Source organism: Pollicipes pollicipes, unplaced genomic scaffold (assembly GCF_011947565.3).
Source record: "Pollicipes pollicipes isolate AB1234 unplaced genomic scaffold, Ppol_2.1 Scaffold_7262;HRSCAF=8765_pilon_pilon_pilon, whole genome shotgun sequence".
Classification (NCBI taxonomy): Eukaryota; Metazoa; Arthropoda; class Thecostraca; order Pollicipedomorpha; family Pollicipedidae; genus Pollicipes; species Pollicipes pollicipes.
The window spans coordinates 7,336,567-7,358,005 of record NW_023597055.1 but is presented as its reverse complement, the minus strand read 5'-3'; the positions used below and the strand labels follow the sequence as shown (position 1 = coordinate 7,358,005).

General features: G+C 49.2%; 2 protein-coding genes across 4 annotated transcripts in view; one reads left to right on the top strand and one right to left on the bottom strand.

The window, feature by feature from the left end:
* Window positions 1–3,959: 3,959 nt before the first annotated feature.
* The window catches only part of LOC119113675 (organic cation transporter protein), a 33,933-nt gene continuing 16,453 nt past the window's right edge, over window positions 3,960–21,439 (bottom strand). For 2 of the 3 annotated variants that reach the window (XM_037237960.1, XM_037237959.1), the window contains exons 2-12: window positions 17,426–17,582; window positions 16,840–17,080; window positions 16,015–16,118; window positions 14,116–14,270; window positions 13,399–13,567; window positions 12,208–12,337; window positions 11,480–11,589; window positions 6,992–7,212; window positions 6,477–6,650; window positions 4,635–4,777; window positions 3,960–4,389 (exon numbers count right to left, since the gene is read on the bottom strand). In XM_037237960.1, the coding sequence (XP_037093855.1) occupies window positions 4,267–4,389; window positions 4,635–4,777; window positions 6,477–6,650; window positions 6,992–7,212; window positions 11,480–11,589; window positions 12,208–12,337; window positions 13,399–13,567; window positions 14,116–14,270; window positions 16,015–16,118; window positions 16,840–17,080; window positions 17,426–17,568 (1,713 nt within the window). In that variant the 5' untranslated portion in view covers window positions 17,569–17,582 and the 3' untranslated portion in view covers window positions 3,960–4,266. Of the gene's footprint in view, window positions 4,390–4,634; window positions 4,778–6,476; window positions 6,659–6,991; window positions 7,213–11,479; window positions 11,590–12,207; window positions 12,338–13,398; window positions 13,568–14,115; window positions 14,271–16,014; window positions 16,119–16,839; window positions 17,081–17,425; window positions 17,583–21,439 lie in introns of all 3 variants that reach the window. The other variant, XM_037237961.1, reaches the window with a different exon arrangement.
* Window positions 11,571–21,439, top strand: part of LOC119113678 (solute carrier family 22 member 5-like) — a 37,261-nt gene continuing 27,392 nt past the window's right edge. The window contains exons 1-2 of the mRNA XM_037237962.1: window positions 11,571–11,656; window positions 12,347–12,481. The gene's annotated coding sequence lies outside the window, so the exon portion shown is untranslated. The remainder of the gene's footprint in view (window positions 11,657–12,346; window positions 12,482–21,439) is intronic.

The window sequence follows — 21,439 nt, the reverse complement described above, 5'->3', positions numbered from 1 at the left end:
GACACCGCGGGAGCGTCCAGTCCCGGTCGCCTCCCCGCGCTCGGGCCCCGGTGACAGCACGGGAGCGTCCAGTTCCGGCCGCCTCCCCGCGCCGGGGCCCCGACGACACCACGGGAGCGTACAGTCCCGGCCTCCCCGCGTCCGGGCCCCGGCGACACCGCGGGAGGGGCTAACCCGGCCGCCTCCCCGCGCCTCGACCCAGGCGGCATCATGTGATGAGGCGGTGCCCGGCGCTCTTTGAGTCAGCCGGGCGACTCGCTGCGACGAGTCACCGGGGCGGATGACTGGTTTTAGTTGGAAGGGTGGACTTCACTGCAACCTGCGGGTGAGCCTCCCCTCGTACTGAAGTTGAGCTCGCCTGTACAACGAGCCCGCGCAAAACTTGAGACACCCAATCAACACAGAACATGAGAAGAGGATACCACGCGCAAGGACTATCGCGCTATTTCTCCCTCACTTCCCTGACACGTTAAATCCTCATCAAATTCCGAAATCACGTGGACCAACTTTGGGGAGAACCCAGTGTTACGGGCACGCAAGGATAAACAGTCTGTGGCTGCACTTCTCCACTTCCCCCTCCATGGCTTTCCACATGACATCCGCGCCGCGGCGGCACACTTGCCCTCGGGTGATGGCTGCACCGCATGTCCGCGTGGGCTGTTTCGGAGGGAGCCGCGTGGAGTTCGAGGGCACTGACCGTGCGTTACGACGTGTCGATACTGTCCATTACTGACATCACTGAGACTGTCCTTTACTGGGTCGATCAATCAAAGTCCGTCGTGTGATCCTGATTGAAATGCGCTGATGGCTGTATATAGTTCGGCAGTTTCCCATAAAGCGCAACAATAAATTACCCATCGATTTGCGGAGACGCTGAAAAGTTCGGAAGTTCTACCCCAGTTCTGCCATTGTTCGCTTCAAATCAAAGACAGACATTGTATATATTGCTGTGTACTCTGTATTGTACATCGCACATTGTATTATACCTGATAAGATAGAAGTGTTCATGCCACTGATTTTGTCTAATCCTTTAACGCGCGTTGAGCAGTCGGTATAAAACTAGGGACATGCATGTTCGACTGTCTTAGGTGGCTACCCCGACTTCGCTCCCCGGTCGTTGTCCAGCATTGCCCCCTCCTCCTCTCAGTCGCATACTCGTCCATATTGGACTGTAGTGATTGCGACCGGTGGCTGAGCGGCCGAACCGAAACACGGTGGAAAGCGTGCCTGGAGCGCGGTGAAACACGGTGGAAAGCGTGCCTGGAGCGCGGTGAAACACGGTGGAAAGCGTGCCTGGAGCGCGGTGAAACACGGTGGAAAGCGTGCCTGGAGCGCTGTGAAACACGGTGGAAAGCATGCCTGGAGAGCGGTGAAACACGGTGGAAAGTGTGCCTGGAACGCGTTGAAAAGCGGTGGAAAGCGTGCTTGGAACGCTTGCGAGCGTATGCCCCCCCCCCCCGCCGGCGTATTGCGTGGAAAAACTCCAGAAGCAGGCGCTCAAGATGTGGCTCCAGTCGTTCCCTCCAACAAGGGTCTTCCAGCACACTTCCATGACGTTTTACCGGCCACCAGTTCCGAATTCAGGGCTACCGGCCACTTCCGAATTCAGGGCTACCGGCCACCAGTCCCGAATTCAGGACCACCGACCACCAGTCCTCCATTCACTGCACCCATCCCATATCACGCATAGAAAGGTCGCAGCATCTACTCATAGCAACATTTGATAGACAAATATAGCTGAATTTCGACACATGCGGGTACGCAGCGAGGTAGTGATTAATGCACGCCTTGGAGCTGTCCGAAGTGTGCGGACCTGACATTTTTAGGAGACAGTTATGACGCTCATCCACAGCGGCGTGCCTAGCTCAGTGCTGTTCTATCCTGCTCCTATGTGCGCCCCCGCTCAGCAGTAACAGGGTATGTTGCCGTAGTTTCATTCAGCATGATTGCTTATGCAGGTTGACCCCGAAATTCGATTTGGTGCGAGGCTTGATCGATTTGATTTGATGCATATGTGACGAAATGCGGCGCATGCTTAATAGGAACTGAGAGTTCTGACCTGAGCTATTTGGTCACACATTTACCTAAGACATGGTGATTTAAATGCTTGGCAACATGATTGACAGATGAATAAGCAATATACCCGACCTCTGCAGGTGCTCCCGCGTATTTCCGCCGGATTAGTTGCAACGTTGATTGCGATGAACACTGCTCATTGTACCGCATGTCTATCGGAGATCATCAGCTGCACCATATTATGTTGTGTCTGTGAATGAATGAATGTTGAACATTTCATAAATACAAGATGACCGTCGATGGAATGACATTCGATTTTTCGTCGTCACGTTCATCTGAGAGACCTGCAGAAACAGGGTGTAGGTCTGTCATAATCTTCGGGTGACGTCAAGGTCTGCAAATATCTGCACTGGACGATATGACGCTGAAGCGGGCCCCAGATGGTATGACGTCATGCGGCCGGCCGACGCCGCCGCACTACGGCGTGCAATGCGACAGTCAAACACCTGAGGCTCATAAGAGGCAAAGAATGCTCCTAACCTGTGCAGACTGTCAACGTAACGCTGCCACATTTGTATAAAATAAATGTGAAACTCTGTCACTGAGCCTCTGATACCCGAGAACTACCGGTGGTAGACTACGAAACCTAGTATATTCTGAATCAACGTAGCGAGAGGAGAGCTTATGTAACACTTCGGTCGAGATCAAAGCACTGTGCGTAGCGCGGCACGGGCAAGAACGTCTCATCAGCGACGGTTGGTTCCCGCCATTTGAGACTTATCGGAGCAGCGAAGAGCGTCCAGCGCGCCGCGTTCTGCCGCGCGCTAAGTCAGCCAAGTCCAATTGTCTTCCAGTAGAAATGGTCGACAGTCTCTTGGTCCAAGGTACTCCTGACTTGAAAGAACGGTGCCAAGGTGAACCTGGCCAAGCGAACGGGTCATCATAGCGCCGAAACACTTCACTGCTGAAAATATGGACTCGAAGCTTCTGAGAAACTGCAGCGAGGAGAGAGACAGGGACTTGGAAGGAATGGACACTGCCACAAACCCGGAGGAGGCTGCGAACTACATATAGGAGCTTCTCAGGAGCCTGGAGCCAACAGAACTGCCATCACAAAGTTGTGTTCCAGTAAGTCGCACTCGCCATGGTCCCAAAAATCTTCATCCGAAGCTCCGCAATGGCAGCCATGATGACAGGAAATGCCAAGGGACCAAGGGTCTTCATCACAAGAATCCCGCTCATCCCAGCTGGCATGCCCTTCGATTTCAAGCTGATCCAACTTCAAATCTAACGGAGCCACACCTTGACTATGACCGAGAGTCAATTTAGGACCGTGGAGGCTCAGGGTCCCATCGTGACTGCGCCAATGTCCTCCAGCAGGTAGCGTTACGTGGGTAGCCCCAGAACCGTTACTCTCGTCGGCTCGTTACTCCATAGTGAGCCGCCAACCTGTTCATCCTGGAGGGTATGGCGAAGAATGTGGTGCACAGGAAAGGGAAAACGCTGCGACCGTAATATTCATTGGTACAAGAATTCAGTTGCAGCAGGATCACAACGCGGTATCCAGCCTGCAGTTGCCCAAATCGTTTGACCGACTTCACTGCAGACTCGGTGTGTCCATTGCTCTGTGGCTGATGGGGGGCTAGATAATACAAGGGATAACTCCGCGTCTGGACAGGAAATCTCCTGTTCTTTTGTTCTGAGCTGAGGACAACCGTCGGCTCGGAGCACAGTCACCACACCGGTACCAGCGAACGAGTCACGAAGCACGCCGATCAGCTGGTGAGATGCCATCTGTCTCCGACATGGAGCGATGATGGGCCAGTTGAAAGGGCCAGATGATGGGCCAGAAAAAAGAAACAGCTCAACGCTATTCGTCCATTTTTACGTAAAAGATAGAGGGTAAGGAAGACACCGTGTTGTACTTGTGTCTTCCAGTCAATGCCGCCTCAAGCCACTGTTTTTTTTTTCGATTAAAATGTCACTCGCGTTATCAAGACAAGCGTTTGCATATGCCTTTTTATTGTTAAAAGCCCGTCGTATTTTCGCAATAACTAAAACCTTACGTGCTAGCTAGAATAGTCATGCCACATCATCAACCAGACGACCTCACGCGACGACACAAAGCGACATATTACAGAAGTGGCAGGCCATGCGCCGCAACCGCGCCGACCCGCTGTCCCGCCGTAAGGACCAATCAGTCCGCCCGGTGAAATGACGTCAGTAGTTTTTCCGGAGGCTGATTCGTTGTCAAGAATGCTGGGCAGTGCCCCGTGGAGAGGCTAACTGGCTGTCTCTGGCTGTCACGCTCAGGCGTATAACTTCCGACGTTTTCGGCGGACCAACCACGGAATATGGCAGAGCGTCTGGTCCCTGCAACAATAATGGGCGTCTGACGTCATCAAATACCCGACCCATCACCAGCGTCTGTCGGATGCGGGCCAGACTGCATTATACAGCGACGAGCGGCAGTCCTTGAGTTCTGCGCAGAAAACACCGCGTGCACAATGCATGAGGCATGTGGGCGGTTGGCAACAGAGCTGAAGCATTAGTTATAAACAATGGCGCCAGATGTCAGGGGTGGTCTGCGTGGTATCCGTGGTTCTGCTCGCACTCACCTTCCGAAGTTCTCTGATTCCTCGATGGTGTCCGGCAATTTCTGTCCGAAAGTTTCGGGAAGGTAGAGAGTAACAGCTGCCCCGATCAAGCACAACACGCCGAAAATCGACATGGGTAGGACCTGGCTTTTTGAACCTTGTGCCTGGAACAGCAGTCACGGTGCTGTGGCGTTGGTCCCGGTGCGGCGAAATTGGGAAGGTAAACAAGCATCGCATGAAAGGGAGGCTGTCGAGCGATGCATGAAATCAATGATGCTGGACAGGGAAACTTCCTGTCAACATAAAGACGTCGGCTTCATATTTGGCATGCTTTTGACTCCCGAACAATGTTACTGATGAAGGGCAGGTCATTTAGGTCAGAGTCCAGGACTGCTAAGGGGAGAGTTCCACATTTAGATAGAGTTTTCAATTAAAATAGCCATCTTCAAGACCTTCCGGTGCTGTTCGCAGTCTTCCTTTCTGAAGATTAAAGCCCTTCTGGTCTCTGAGCTACACGCTCGCGAAAATGGGGCGAGGTATAACTGGGAGAGTATTTCAAAGTCACCTAGGCATTCATGACGTCATGACAGCGTCATTGAAATTCTGCCATTCCACAAGACATACGGCTATCGAGGCCAAAACATATCGTCGTCGAGGCGTTCATATCAGGCGTTCGTGAGCGTGCTTTCCGGTTATAATTTTTCCGTGAGAGTGACTTGCTCCAATTTCTTCAAATGTGAAGCATCCCATCTAAGTCGGCCGAAGGAATCGGCCGGAATCCAGCTTGACGTGAGCATTGGATCAATATTCAGCGACAAAGGTCGGTCCGTGACGCAGCTCGATGGCATCCTCGTCTCCGCAGACGTGACACAGCTATTGCATGGCTCTTGAGCCGCAGAGGCAACAGCGGTGCTAGGTTTTAAGACGGATTGAGACCATTGACTAACTGAGTTTGGGGATGGCGTGAATATCATGATTTTTGCATCTTTTAGCACCTCCTAGCGGTGGCATTTAAGTACGGGGTTTTGAACCTGCACTAAGTTTTGTTTGGAATTATTAATTCAGAGGGCATTGTGTTAATGTCTGATTACCAAAATGCGTCCTATTTTTGTCACAGATGTACACTTCAATGTTTCAGCAATGTTCGGTGGCGCAAAAGTTAATGTCAGCCTGCTAATTTGTTCGAGCGTAGCTTCCGAAGAATGCACCGCCACGTCATACAATGTCTCCCAAAAACTGTCATTGCTTGAATGCGAATGGAAATTACGAGTGAGTACCGATTCGAATAGAAATGCTGATTTAATTGGGTCGACAGACAAGAGCGGGATACGCTCTGACGTCAAAAACCAAGGATTTGGAATCAAATTCGTGTGACCAAAGCTTGGAATGGCCTTGATTCCATTTTCAGTCCGAATCAAAACAGGGGCGGGCTGTAGCGGGTGCACGTTGGCTTAGTTGCAAAAGAGGGCGTTACAAATGCTATTTCATCATGTCACTTTCATTGGAAGAACGTGAAAGGGGACAGCACGCTGTAACAGACACAACATATAGCTATGTCATGAAGGAACATATGCTATGAACCTTAAAAATATGATATGAACGATGGATTATAACCAATAACACATGTAACAGACAAGTAAAAGAGAGTATCAAAAAATACTACAAATGCTATGAAAAGCGACATGTTCTATGAGACAAAAAGCATGTTATAAGAAACGAAATGTCTTATGAAAACAGAAAAAGATATGAATAATGTTATAGTAAGTAATCTGATGTAATAACCATGCAAAGAAAGAGTGGCTATTTTCGCCAATTACCGCATGATAACATTGGTGCACGCCCGACCGCACATACGTAACGTACCAGACTGGCAATGAACGGCGCAAGGATGGAGCCGATTCGGCCGGCAGCCGACGAGATGCCGATGCCGCTGTTGCGAAGGTCCGTCGGGAACAACTCCGCGCCGTACACGAACACGATCGCGAACGTCGCCGACGCGCCGAATTTGCCGACCATCGCCAGGGCCACCGTGAGCGTCTGCATGTCTGAAGCGGGTAGTACGAGAACTCGGAGGCTTGAGGACACTGGTTTTTGCGTTACCTTCTTGAGCGTCTCAACAGGCAGAAGATGCGGGCGGCTTTGGTGCATTCAATATTGCGCGTCACGTGCTTATTGTCCCAGAACGGGAACCCAAAGGTGTTCTATAATTCAGAACCCTTTTGAACGGGATGGCATCTTTTTGTATGCTGGTCTCACATGCGATCTGGCGTTTGGCAAAGGCCGATTTTTGAAGGCTCTTTGCTGTGTGACAGAAAGTCATGCGCGCGTGCCTGCCGCACGCTCTCTCTGGCCGCTGTCCTGCTGCCGCTCTCGCCCACCTTCGAGGCCGGACACCACTCCACTCGCGATGCTGCCAAGTCCGCCGAGCACGAACGACAGGCTGAGTATCAGCTTGCGGCCCCACGGGTCCAGCAGCAGGATGCAGCAGAAGGCGGCCGGCACCTCGATGATCTGCACTAGGATGAAGTTGACGTAGACGCTGCTGCCCAGTCGTGTGGCGTTCAGGCCCAGCCCGTAATAGACCATCGCGCACACGAACCTGGTGAAGATGGTGTGTCAGGATCAGCCGCAGCGAGGCAAGCTGCGCGAACCTGCCACAGGTGATGCGGCAGGACCAGTCACAACTGTAGTCACAACCCGATCTGTAGGAAACAAGACAGCACAGGGCCTGCCGCTGAGACATGCGCGGTGCCCTAGAATTGCCGGCTTTGGGTTAAAGCAACACCCTATGAGAAGGAATTTTTCACTCCTTTTCCCATATTTCATGTGAATTTTTCACTCCTGGGACACCTATGGCCATGTCCTGCCTCACCTACACCTGAATCATGTCTATGTATGCTCAGAGCAAGAGCGCCAGGTATCTCTAAGCCCAAGCACCCCAGTGACCCCAGCCGCTTGCACGCATTAAGTTTGGTTTGTTTACAAAGTGTGTCACAATCTGCAGCTGTGCGCCAAATACAAGGTTTTCACGCATCCCCTATTTTTTTGGTCTCACACGCCACACCACGAGAGCGGAGCCTGGTGGAAACACCAGCGAGGCCTGGTAGATAATTTTACTCCACGCACTTTTTTTCCCGAAGAAAACTTGACCACTAAATGCACCACTCCCAAAATGTATGAGTGAAAAGTTCAAGAAATGTCTTTTAAATTATGCTTACAAGATAAATATCACCATTTGAGTACTCATATTACCAGATTTTAAGTCAAATCAGCTGACTACAAAATTTTGCGAGAAAAGTACTAGTCTTTATATTTATTTAGCTAATTTTGTTTTTCTTGATATCATACCTGTGTGATACCACTTTATTCTTCCTTCCTTTTCGATTGCCTTCAGAGGTACCATCTGCTGTTTAAAATGCTGACCAATTTCTATGCAAGATCCTCCAACCGCAAGCTTGTACGTATTTCATACATAAATTGGATAAATTCGCCAGCCGCCCAAAAATGTTTGATATGCACCCAAACGTGAACAATTCACAGGGAATGAAGGAGACGATTTGATGCACGGAACTTATTTTTACCGCCATTTGCGCCCTCTTAAACCTTCGGTTATCTGGTTTGTTTTGTTGTTGTTTTTTTTTTGGTTCATGGTGGTGCTCAATAAGGATAAATCCAAGCTTTTCGAGTGTCTGACTTACCAGGCTTAAGGCCATAGAACAGAACCAGGCTACCTGGCAAGGCTTAAAATAGCCTTGCCTCTGCGTCTGTATGGCACCATTAGAATATGCTGCCATATGGAGCCCTGGGACAGACCTGACGCAGCTAATACAGAAGTGTTTGATGGTGAAATCCTGCATTGTGAAGATGTTTGCGATGCGCACCTTTTACTTGCTTCGCACTTTAATCTCGAACGCTGGTGAGCATGATAGATAGTTATATTTGGGAGGTGACTCGGATAACTCTGTCTGCCAGCAGACCATGCAAAAGGTACTGATTTTTGTTTTGAGGGGAGCAGGAAGAAGCCGGTAAGTCTCCTGCGGACCAAGTAATTGCTTACCTTACCTGCTGTCAACACATGATTGGTAACCAGAGTTAGCCATTTTCTGCTTTAATGCATCGAGTTTTGCCATAAGACAAATTATCATGCCACAAGGCATGCAATGGGCTTCTTTTGTTCCATATTCTTGGTTATTTGCCCCAAATTTTTTGAAGTTGCCCCTCATGGCTGTGTTAACTAGATGTTTTCTATAGTTGTCATGGTTTGCTGACTGGCAAATGACTGTACTGTATATATGTATGATATTTTTAACATAGGGATACTCTAAGCTGCATAGCAACTGTAATATGAGTTAAATATTGTTATGTAACAAATAGTGAGACCACCCCATTTAAAAGATGAAGCCAACATCTCAAACTTTGTCATCAAATATGAATGAACAAGCCCAAATGGATGCATTTGCTGCAGTTGAATAGTTAAGCAGCAATACTGGCATGGTCATATAAAAGTTATGTTATTTTTGGAGAAGAAAGATTGTTTTGTGGAGCATCCCCATCATTGCCCTTGACAGAGGCTAACCATGACAGTCAAAATACTTTGTTCAAAGTGATTTAAAGTGTTTTGATTTGTGTGTTGTCAACTTTGTCTGATGTTAACAAGCATGCACAAATGAAATGAATAAAAATGCAAGTTGAAACCAGCCAAAAACTAGCTTTAGATATCATGTTTTTATCATGAGTGCTGCTGTCAACAGACATGTGAGTTGAGATGATGTGCATCATATGGGCTACTCTAAGTTAGGTTAAGTTGGTCAAGTGCATGACAAGTGGCAATAGGAATTGTGCAAGAATCAGTAACTCACAACTGCTGCTGTGATACAAACAGGTTATACAGGATGAGATGATGTAAGGCCTCTTTAGGTTGGGCATAGGCTACTTTCATGGAAATAAGCCTTGGTGTTTTGTAGGAAGCAGTGACAAAATGTTTGTTTTCCCTGACCCCACCGTAACAGAAGCCAGAAGTATGTATATTGTGTTTGACTTGGTGATGGGCTGATGTGTAGGAGTCCAATGTTTTTTGTTTGAGTGTTTTATGCTTGTTGAATTTTCTGTTGTTTACTTGTTATTAAATTTCTTTGCTTCGTTTTGTTTTGAAAGTGCTGTGGAAGGGATTTGAAAAGTGCAGCATCAAATTATTGGTGTTAGTAATTTGTTTTGCTCATAGTACTGCCATGAAATTACTATACTTAAACACACGCCCAGTTGGCCGCCTAGATACCCTTCGCTCGGGTGTGGGGGGGTCGATATGAACCCCCTCTGAGATCTCGGGAACTAAGAAAGCTAGATACACCAAATTTACAGGGTGTCTTGACCCATATGTGATGTCACTTAGGTTAAGGTTTCAGCTTCCTAGGTCATGACCTTCAGGTTGAATAAGGTCAAACAAGGTCAAATTCCAGGCTGGTATCCAAAGCACCCCCAGAACCTAGGCAACTGTCTCTAAGCAAAAGGTCACAAGCCCATTTGAGGTCATTGATCTTGTTTAACCCTTTGAAGGTCATGGTGACCAAAGTGATATAATACTGCTCTGTGTTTTCCTTTGACTAATGACAAAGATTACGCTAGGCAGCATGTTTCTAAAACAAAAGCTTCGACCCGGGTCTTCTTAGGTCAATGGCCTGTTCTGACCTCTAAGAAGTCAATTGAAAGTGTATAATGCGTTTCCTGGTGTCAATAAATTCAAATGAGCACCAGCAATTATCCCATACAACAACCCTTAGATTAATAAATCAGGTTGGTTTTTACCTTGGTCTAACCATCATACCTGGCCTAAGGTCAACGTAATTTGCGCATTTAATATTTGTGGTGCCTAAGAAAGCATCTCAGATATGTATGTCTTCGTCAAACACTCCGCTGTTGTATCAGATTGAACGATTCCCTAGAAATTGCCTTCGCTGAAACCATGGGCTGAATTTGATCTGTCACAGGTCGGCGACCTTACAAAGTACATTTAAAATTTGTATGTCAAACGATCCGCTATGCGATTTTCTACAGCTATGCAAAATATGGTGCGGCTGCGCCGCGCCGTTCAAAAACCATTCGGGAAAAGCCCTTCGGGTGGGGTCAGTTTGCCCCCCCCCCCGCCCGGGCGCGTGCTAATGTAATCTGTTTCACTTTAATTGCCTAAGATGCTAAAAAACGAAATAGTTTCGTCAGGTTTCTGATATCACGTCCATGCCAACTTGAAATAAATGTCTTTGTTTGCTGAAGCATCAGTCACGAGCTCATAAGTTCCGTCTTTTGTGAATGGATTTTTCCGTCCCTCATGGTCTTTTTGCGATGGAATATTTCACTCCCACCTTAGTTCAAAAGCGATTCTAGCTCCCTGGACATGCGGTGCCAGCCGGTATAAAAGTTGGAACAATGAAAGGCTGTGTAGCCAACTGGGAAGGGTGTGCAGCAAAATGAAGATAAACGATGACATTCTCAGCTACTGGCGTCGATGCAAGATTATTTGATCAAGATCGTGCAAGATCGGCAAGTGCGTCAAGACGTCATTCAAGTTTTCAATTAGACCGACAGAAAACGTACCACATTGAGGCATTTATCCCACAAAAAGCGTAACCAAAGCATTTTCTAACGGCGCGTATTCACGAACTTTCTCCTGCGAGTGTCTGTTAAATCCCAACACATGCTGAGTCTCATCTCTTTCACAAGAAAACTTCAGATCAAGAAAAAAACTAGTAAGATGAAGAAAAAACTAGTAAGGTAAAGGTGCAAATTGCTGCTGGCATAGCAGTGCAAACGCTCTTAAACTTGAGATATTGGTGTGAAGTGCGACGAGTGCCCCCCGGCTGAATGTGTGTTACCATTGATACAGTATGATGCTCGTCTTCCAGCGCAGGGTCGGTGACCTGAACAAGTCAAGCACGGACATGGACGGAGGCTGCACCGCAGGCGTCTCGACAGAGCCGGCGCTCTGGAAAAATGGCGGTCAATTTTACAGTGCCACCCTGTCACATTTGTTTGCTTCCAGTGTCTTAAAAGTGAGTTCTTTGCTTCAGCTGTAGGCCACGTACAAGCATCGCGATGTACAAAATATGAATTGATCGTAATATGAATATTCAACGATAAATACAACTATATCAAAAACATAAAGAGCTCAGTTGATGGAAACCAAGCGAGTTGTCGCTAGTGAGGTGTAACACACCCTTGGCGGGAATCTGCTGCTTAGATTACCGGATTGTCCTGACAGTCTGACAGCGTTTCATGCGCGCTGTGTCAAAATGGCTTCTCTTGACGCTTGCATTATTGCTGACTTTCCTAAACCGGCGCAACTGATGGACAGGGCGCGTCCGTGGACCCGACATCCTAGACCTCCAGCTGCTGATTCGAAGGGCAGGAGTGCGGGCGTATGGACGGGTCCAGCAAGAAATGTTGGGCACGTTTCGAGCACTGCGCTTAGGACAAGACACTCAGGCCCAAAGAGGAAAGCTTGCGCGCTTTCACCACCTTCAGGAGGTTAATAACCCGTGAGCATCGGGAGCAATGACCCGTGACCCGTCCGCCGACGCACTGGCGTAGGTCACTGACCCACCGAGTCGGTGGACTTGACCAGATGTTCGGGGAACTCGGTGCCGTTGTACTTGGCTGCGGTTCGGAGCACCGCCTCGGCCTCCTTGAAACGGCCCTCGGCCGCCAGCCAGCGAGCCGACTCGGGCACGAATCTGCCGCAGAGGAGGAGGGCTGGTACGCGTGCCGCCGTGGCCTCGCGAGCGGACGACCGACGGATGAACACTGCCCACTGACGCCTCGTGAAGTTGCCGTGAACTGCCATCGACTTAAAGGAGTGTTCCAGCAAATGACAGCAAGTAAGCGAATAACAGCAAATGGAGTGAGCACGCTGCATGCGCCAGCCACGAAGCGGGCTGCTGTCTTCAGATGGCCCGCTCCACCCCAGCGCGCCGTGAAAACGGTACGCCGCAGTGAAGCGACGTCCGGTGCACACCCCGGAGAAGGGTCCCTGCGCGGGCTGAGCCTTGGCGTTTGGGCACCCACGTGCATGTAGTCCTGTCCCACTGTTTTCCATTCTCCGTTATCCTATAGTCCGTAAATGATAGCTGCTGGTCGAAAAGGCTCTAATGATCTAAACAAATAACCAACATGTTCGAAATTCGCGATGCATGCATAACATGTCTTTATAACCAATTGAACTCAGGTGGTGCCAGAAAACATGCTGGTGCATGCAAGGCACGAATCATTCGTCGATTATATTCATTTTGGCCTTGAGAACCTCATGCCCAATGGGGTGGAAGTATTTGTGTGACGTTTCTATGGCGTTGTGAATGCCTGGGTGAGATTGGATTAGTCTGCACAAGTAAGCGGACGTCTAGCTCAGAAGCCAGAGGGTCTGAGTCTTGGAAAGGGCGGGCCGCGAACTGCACTAAATGATCCCCGAAGTGGCTATCTCAGTGCAAAACCGCATGCAAATGTGAACTTAAACGCTGGTTGTTACCTAACTGTACAATAGAGATGACACGGTATTATGTGCAGGTGTGACGCAACAAGTTCAGGCACTTGATGCGGCGCCTTTTCAAAATGTATCCCAACAAAGTCGTTTTCCTGCAATTTGTTAATTTTGTGTAGACTGATGCAGGAAAGCGACTTATTTTTTTTTAGCTAAAATTTGCCTGCTTCTCTAACTTGACAATTTTTTTTCACTTAAGACGAGTGGCTAAACATGGATTGTCCGCCGAACGATTGCTCTCGCTCAGCGCCACTAACTCACAGCCAGTAGGAGAGGAAAATGAAGACGGGTAGCGCGATGAACAGCTGCAGATCACGCCAGTCCTTGATGTACATGGCGAGCACGCCCACAATGCTCTCGCCGAGGGGGAAGAAGAAGTGGATGGCGAAGCCGCAGAATGTCCTCACGTCGTTGGAAACCGTCTCGACGGCTGTGGAGGGGGTTAAAATATCACGGTGAAGTGCCCATGCCAGAGGCGGAGTTTCTTATTCAGATGCTGGGCTCTAGCACCCCTCCCCCCATGCCCATGCCAGAGTTTCCTGTTCAGATGTGAGTTCTAACACCCCTCCCTCTCCCCCTTCCAACTTAGGCACCAGCCTTCCCCATGCCGGTGTCTAACATGAGAAAGACCGCAAGCCCCTGTTAACTGTCATGGGGCAAGGTAAACATAATTTAGCATGTGAGCACTGCACAGTTTTCACTTCTAACCTGCGAGAGGTCACCGCTACGGCTGTTGCATACCCAGCATACTCAAATATGCGACAGGATTTGACCTCATCTAGAGCGGAATCCTTGGTACACAACGGCGACTCTCGTGAGTATTGGTTGGTTTAGAACAGAAATGGTTTGATCAGCGAAAACAAGATGAGTGGATAGATTGAGAGAACGCACCGGTACGGGTTAATATTTGCGGCAATTACAAGCGACGCATCTTTAAGTCACCCTTCCAAATGCCACGAGCGCAGAAAACAAGCTCACCGAGTAAAAAGGTGGTCATGAACGTGCCCATGCCACCGACGCCCGTGAGGAAGCGTAGGGGTGCGAAGACGCCGAAGCTCTTGACGAACACTGTGGCTGTGCTGGCCACGCCGAGCACCAGGAACGACAGCAGCATAGCCGTCTTGCGACCGAACCTGCAACAGCCCATGAAATCACGCCACTGCGATGGGTCGAGCTAAAGAGCGCGCTCTCCCTCCCCCGTTCGCTCCTCATTAGCATGCAGCCGTACAGTAAGAACACGCGTCAAAAAGTGAGTGTTTGGTCTGCCATATTGAACAGTAGAGTGAGAAACAGGACACCTTGGAAATGGACGAAAGTGTTTCCAATGGTGCTGGAACAGGGAAGCAGGGAGGCATATGCCTGACACCAATTTTCTGAAAATTTGGCATCGGCCCAATGGGCGCTGACAGCAAAGGAGCAGCTGAAAATGGCTATCACCCCCTCCCCAACTTGAAAAAAACTCCCCGTGCCCTTGAATGCGCTTACATTATTTTGTCAAGCTGCTACACTGTGTTTGCATAGCGTACGCGATAAACCATTGGTTTGTTACATCAACGTGCACATAGCGCTTAAGCCGGAATGGAGTTTCCGGAAGATGCTTTTGTAATTTCCGTCCTCGCCGAGTAGGCGCTTGCTTGCCCATTCATCACCAATGTCTTGCATTGTGTACGCCCACGTATTGCCAGAGGCCTATAGCTACACAATAAACAATAGACTGTCGCAATGCGTTTTCACTGCGAGACCACTGTTGACTTTGCACGCTCATGGCAAGTGGCTATTGTTCATGTCATGGTCATCGCCATGCTGTGTAAGGCTGCGGTGGCTACTCAAAGGATGACTGGATCTTCCAGTCGTGACCATTCGACGCACGTGATGAATGCCTGCCAGTTCGAGTGCTACACGCTGTCCCCACACTGCACGGACTGCGGTGGGCAAGCATCGCCTCATTGACAAAGTGTTGCGGATTCGGGACCCGCTGCAGGAACTGGCCTTGTCTGCGCTCAAACTGCGCTGTAAACTGCAGCGTAACAGTGATGCCGTGTCCAGTGTGTGCCGTGCTGGCACCTCGGTTGGTGCAGCGTCACGCAGCGTGACGAGGCAACGTCGTCCAGCTCTCACCGATCAGAGATGTGTCCCATGACCAGCTCTCACCGATCAGAGATGTGTCCTATGACCAGCTCTCACCGATCAGAGATGTGTCCCATGACCAGCTCTCACCGATCAGAGTTGTGTCCCATGACCAGCTCTCACCGATCAGAGATGTGTCCTATGACCAGCTCTCACCGATCAGAGATGTGTCCCATGACCAGCTCTCACCGATCAGAGATGTGTCCCATGACCAGCTCTCACCGATCAGAGTTGTGTCCCATGACCAGCTCTCACAGATCAGAGATGTGTCCTATTACCAGCTCTCACCGATCAGAGTTGTGTCCCATGACCAGCTCTCACCGATCAAAGTTGTGTCCCATGACCAGCTCTCACCGATCAGAGTTGTGTCCCATGACCAGCTCTCACAGATCAGAGATGTGTCCCATGACCAGCTCTCACCGATCAGAGATGTGTCCCATGACCAGCTCTCACCGATCAGAGTTGTGTCCCATGACCAGCTCTCACCGTTCAGAGATGTGTCCTATGACCAGCTCTCACCGATCAGAGTTGTGTCCCATGACCAGCTCTCACCGATCAGAGTTGTGTCCCATGACCAGCTCTCACCGATCAGAGATGTGTCCTATGACCAGCTCTCACCGATCAGAGATGTGTCCCATGACCAGCTCTCACCGACCAGAGATGTGTCCCATGACCAGCTCTCACCGATCAGAGTTTTGTCCCATGACCAGCTCTCACAGATCAGAGATGTGTCCTATTGTCAGCTCTCACCGATCAGAGATGTGTCCTATGACCAGCGAGCCGACGAACATGCCGACCATGTAGAGGCTGTTGGCCAGGGTGGGCAGCCAGTCCCGCCCGCAGCTCAGCTGGAACTGAGACGCTAGCACAGTCAGTAGCCATCAGCAGCCATCAACAGCCGTCAGCAGCCATCAGCAGCTATCAGCAGCCATCAGCAGCCGGCCTCCGGTCGGCGACCAATCTCTTCACAGCTCCCGTCCTATCCCATGCCCTGTTACGACTTGGGATGACAACGGTTGGAGCCGGTGAAAGGGCCTGGAAGGCCCCCTCGTGGCTGTTTTTTATCGCAAGACTTCGCTACCGCCCCATTTCTTTCACAGATAGATGCCAGGCACAGACAGAACCACGCAGACACGAACCACATAGTCCACAGGCCTTTTCTTGCCTTCAATATGAGATGGCGACCCAAAGCCTACTTTTCGTCTGATTTGGGGGAAGTTCACATACAGGATTGAGGCTATGGGGCAATGCAGGAGGATCGTCAATCGGCCCAGTGTCAAACTGCCGAATCCCTCCGTCATCATTTTGCCCCTTGTTTACATACCAAGCACACAAAAGCCTGCCCGAGTCAAAAGTTTCACACCAAAATCTGCACAGCATCTGGCAGACGTGGGTACAGGCACTGAGCTTGACCACTTTACTTCCTATGCCATTGCTGGAGTTATCATCTACAAAGCCCTCTTGGTGTGCATTTGTTATTGTGCATATGCACGTTCTTGTGCACATGTCACAGCGAGACAGGTGTTCCGGGCTGGACTGGCATTCAAGGCTGAAGAGTGTATGCCACGTGCTGACCTCTGACACAACGGTGCTATGCATCACGCTCTTGTCGTAGACGTACTGGCTGCAGGTCGTCTGGTGGGAGCTATCGAAGGCGGATGCCTCACATAGGTCGGGCGGCGAGTGCTGGAACGTGTCGCACTCGCTCCACGGATAGTCGGCGTTGGCAGGGTCCGACTGCCTCGGCGTTGTGAAGTTGAGGAATGGGGCGTTGTAGGTGGCGCTGGTGGCATTCTCACAGCCCGACACCAGGCACCTGTAGAACGGAAATCACGTTAGTTTGTGGGCGGGAGTAGAGATGGGCAATGACATTGCGCTAAATCAAAGACAATATGAACCCATCCAAGGTTACTCAAATCCCACTTTTTCTAATTGCATTTTATAAACCAGTGTTAGGTACGCTGTCGACTCGCTTGAATGATCCTTTTTCACCTGAGTTATTAATTTGTTTTAAACTCGTTAAGCACCTGTTCAGGAGTTAATTACAAACCTAAGGTTAAGTAAAGATGAGTAACTTTCCCTTTTGTGTTATAAAACGGCTCAATTTCAAGCTGCGTTATTTCGTAGAATCGTTTTATGCATGAAAGAGACCACCCTTCACCTATAAGGCATGTCGTATGCGGTCCAGGAGAGGCTGACCACGGCGGCGCCGGCCACGATGGAAGGCAGGCAGAGCATGAAGTACATCAGCTTCTGGTAGCGGCCCCAGCCGTCGATTTCATGGTAAATGGCATCCACCTCCATCGTCAGTCGTCAAGCTGTAATGGTAGCAATCTTTTGACCAAACATCACAGATGATGCCGTACTAGTGTCGTCTTGTCTTTCGTGGCTTAGGAAACCAGCACAGCTTTCCCATCATAGCGCATATTTTGTCTATAACTAATGCAAATTTTCTTTAAAAAACACCGCCCGCATGCCACTCGCTCAAACTACCATGTCAGTTGTCACCGTTTGTAGGTGGGACGGGTAGCCAAGATCATAAGTCATACTCAAATGTTATGAAAACGCCTCGCTGCTCGTGGACTCTCGTCCCTGCTTATTTTAACAGGGCCGCACTGGTTAAACAATGTATCTTTTTGTACTATAATACAGTTACTGCTGTTCTCGCAGCTGACCGTGGGACGGCGAGTTTGGCTGTTGTTGAAACTGCAAAACATGTTTGTATGACTTAAATCAAATGGCCACAGAGAGCAGGCCACCATTTGCGACGGTTTCGAAAACAAACGCTCGTTAATTCCGCCACACCCTTGAAACGACCACCGGACGTTGGACGTTGCTGTTGAGGGTATGTTAAATTTGTATCGCTTGCAATTCCGCCTGTAACCTCTGGCCATTGTTCAATGAACGTGGGTGTCTTAGTGCGTGTCGTGGGTTCAGTGGCATGGAGGTTTTGCTCATAGAGCATCGCTCACTGAAACTTATCGAATGTTTCGAAGACACTCATCCCAGACATACCATCACGCTTAGAGTTGTGAAGTTCTGAACAATATATACGTCACTTGGATTGCACATTCCTTTTGTACAGGCTTTCGGCTCCGGCAGGATCATGATGGAATGTTGAGGGCCGCATCGATGTCTGCCTTAGCGGTACTTAGGTTCATCAGTCGCTCAGGGTAAACGGCATTATGGCCTCTGATGGCCTTGGCCGGCGCTTAGCGTACCCCCTGGTATGGGAGCGCCAGAACTACCTTTGCCCCTTACATAACAAAATGATGATGTGCATTGAACAGCATTGAATGCAGCCTGGTTTCCCCCGATGTGAGAGGTTACTCAAGCAATATACGTGATCACAGCTGCGGCAGGTATACACCAGCTCAGCACAGGCTGGGCTACCTGCATGAGCTTGTTTTTTTACAGTCAAAGGGGCTCCAAATTGACAGGAAGCAATCCGTAACTAGCCGGAGAACACAATTAACCAGTTAATCCGGCTCGACCTGAGGTATTTTGTCGCGCGTGATTACCTGGGGAAGGAGGGGAAGGGGAAGGATTAAAGGCCTGTTATCTTGATCTGTTATCTTGGGATCTAATCGTCGCGTCTTTGATAGAAGTGTGGTCAATATCACCCAAGAATTGTTGAGCCGATCCTTGTCACTTTCCTGGCACGGCTCGTAAGCTGCTACCTAAACTCAGAAGGGATTTACTTCCGCCCCTTCAGACGGGCGTAGGTTAAACATGCAGAGCAGAAGTACAATATATCATGTCTCTAAAAGTGTGTGCGCCCCCTTCCCCAAAATATTTGCCAGCATGCTTTAAACACGATGAGGCACATACCCAATGTCACCATTAAAGAAATCGGACGCGGTACAAAATTTATGAGCATAAAACCATGGTATCTGATCTCGCCAGGTCAAAGGCTAGTGGCTTAACTTTTGAAGTACTGCTCATCCTCCGAAACGTGTGAGTATTTCAAGCCGACGGATAAGTGAACAAGGCGCGAACATTGAGCGACCTGTGACACTGGCCGCAGAGCCTGTCGGGGCTTACAGCTGAGACGTTATCATGTGTCACGAAGTGCTTCATCTCAAGCCGATGGATAAAGAAACAAGGCACGAACATTGAGAGACCTGGGACACTGACCCCAGGGCCTGTCGGAGCTTACAGCTGAGCCGTTATCATGTGTCACGGAGCGCTTCATCTCCTCCAAAATACATCAAAATCAAAACGGATCAGACCGAAAACTGTCCGTTTTAGGCTGATTCAGCCTTCACTTCAGCAACACTTGAGTGACCATATGTGACGAAGTTTAATCAATCGCATGAGCTATAGCACGAACCCTACGCTTAAGAAGCAGTTCACATGCATGCATAAACATGACGTTTTAGCCGCACATTCTTGGGACCCGTGTAACGGTGTTTCCGGCCGCTGCGGCAGTGACATTGCGCAGATGCGTCGGTATCTATGCCCGGACCCCCGAGACCTCTCCAAACCGAGGACGGACTCAAGGACGCATGTCAAAGGACGAGAACATAGTGACGATACGCCGGCTCAAGGCATTAGAGCACTCAGGGCGCCACGCGCGCTGGCTACCCCCTAATGCGTGTGGAATTCCGCTGTTTACGAGTTAGCTGTGTGGTGCGGGAGAACTGAGACGGCGTTTTTTTTTTTGTCGCCGACCGAACTCCTACGGGCAAAACTGTCTCCAGCAGCGTAACGCGATATCATATGAAAAAAAAATGACGACGACGTGCATGCCTAATAGCGCAATTAGGTTCTGGCTTCATCGTCTATGGCATGGTCTTGATGGTGTTGTATGGCATAGCCTCTCTTGTCGCTCCAAGACTGGCTCGACATGTGGTCTGATGGATGCCTTTTGCCGCACACCATCAGTTGGTAAACAGGTTTAATAAGCGCCCGGATGGCCGGTTGAATGCCTTTCGCTCGGGTGAGGGTCAATCTGATCTCCTTCGAGGTACCAGAAACTGAGAAAGTTAGAGGCACCAAATTCGCAGGGCTTGTTGTCCTGTACGTGAACCTCTGTACGTCACTTTTGGCAAAATTTTAAGTTCCTAGGTTATGACCTTTGGTTCAAATAACATAAAACAAGGTCAAACCATAGATTGACATCCAAAGTGCCTCAGAACCTTGATACCTGATCTAAGCAAAATACTACTGGTGCCCATTGAAGGTCAGTGACCTTGTTTGACCGTTTGGGGGTCGTGGTAACCGAAATCGTATAAGGTTCCTTTGAGTTTTGCATTTGAAGAAGAGTTAAAGGCTATGCTAGGCAGTATGTTCCTAAAAACAAAATGTTAAACTTGGTCATTTTAGGTTGGTAACCTATCCTTATCTTTAAGAAGTCTATGGAAAATGTATAATGTGGTTCCTGTTATCATTGAACTAAAAATAGATGCAAGAAACTACTCCACAGAGCAAGCTTTAGAGCAATAAACCCGGTTGTCTTTGACCTAGGCCTGACCCTTATACCCAACCCCAGGTCAATGGAGTCTGTTCTCCAATTGTTGTGTTGCCTAAGAAATTATCTTAGACATGTATGGTTTCGTCCACCACTTCGTTGATGCATTAGATTGAAGGCTTCCCTAGAAATCGTCTTCGCTGAACCCATGACCTGAATTTGACCTGCTGTAGGTCAGCGACCTTACAAGATGCGTCAAATTGTTGATACAAAGCGATCTGTTATTCAGTTTTCTACAGGTCTGCAAAATTTTGCGCGGCTACGCCGTGTCGTCTGGAAACCACTCCGGAAAAATCTTCGGGGGTCATATTGACCCCCAACCGAGCGCGCGTTAAACGAAGTCATGGTGCTGTCTTGAAAGAAGGAGAAGGATATTGGGTTCCGTGTTGGGCTCAGATGGAGGCAATGGTGACTGCGAAAATGCTTGGTTATCGCCAACCCTAGCCGCCGCGTAGTGTTTTATTCACGGAAGCTCACTATGTCGCTCGTTGATTGGAGCGCGCCTGGGGCGTGATGCTTCGGCACACATATCCCTCCTAAACAACATTGCAATATGTTTCCGCGCTGGAGACAAGCGGAAGTCAGTTAACGCAAAATGAAAGTAACCTAAATTGAAATGGTTATCTAATGATAGAATAATTTCTAGATAAAATAATCAGAAGGGTCAGTAGTACCGTTTTGAGCAACTCAATTCCGTCAACG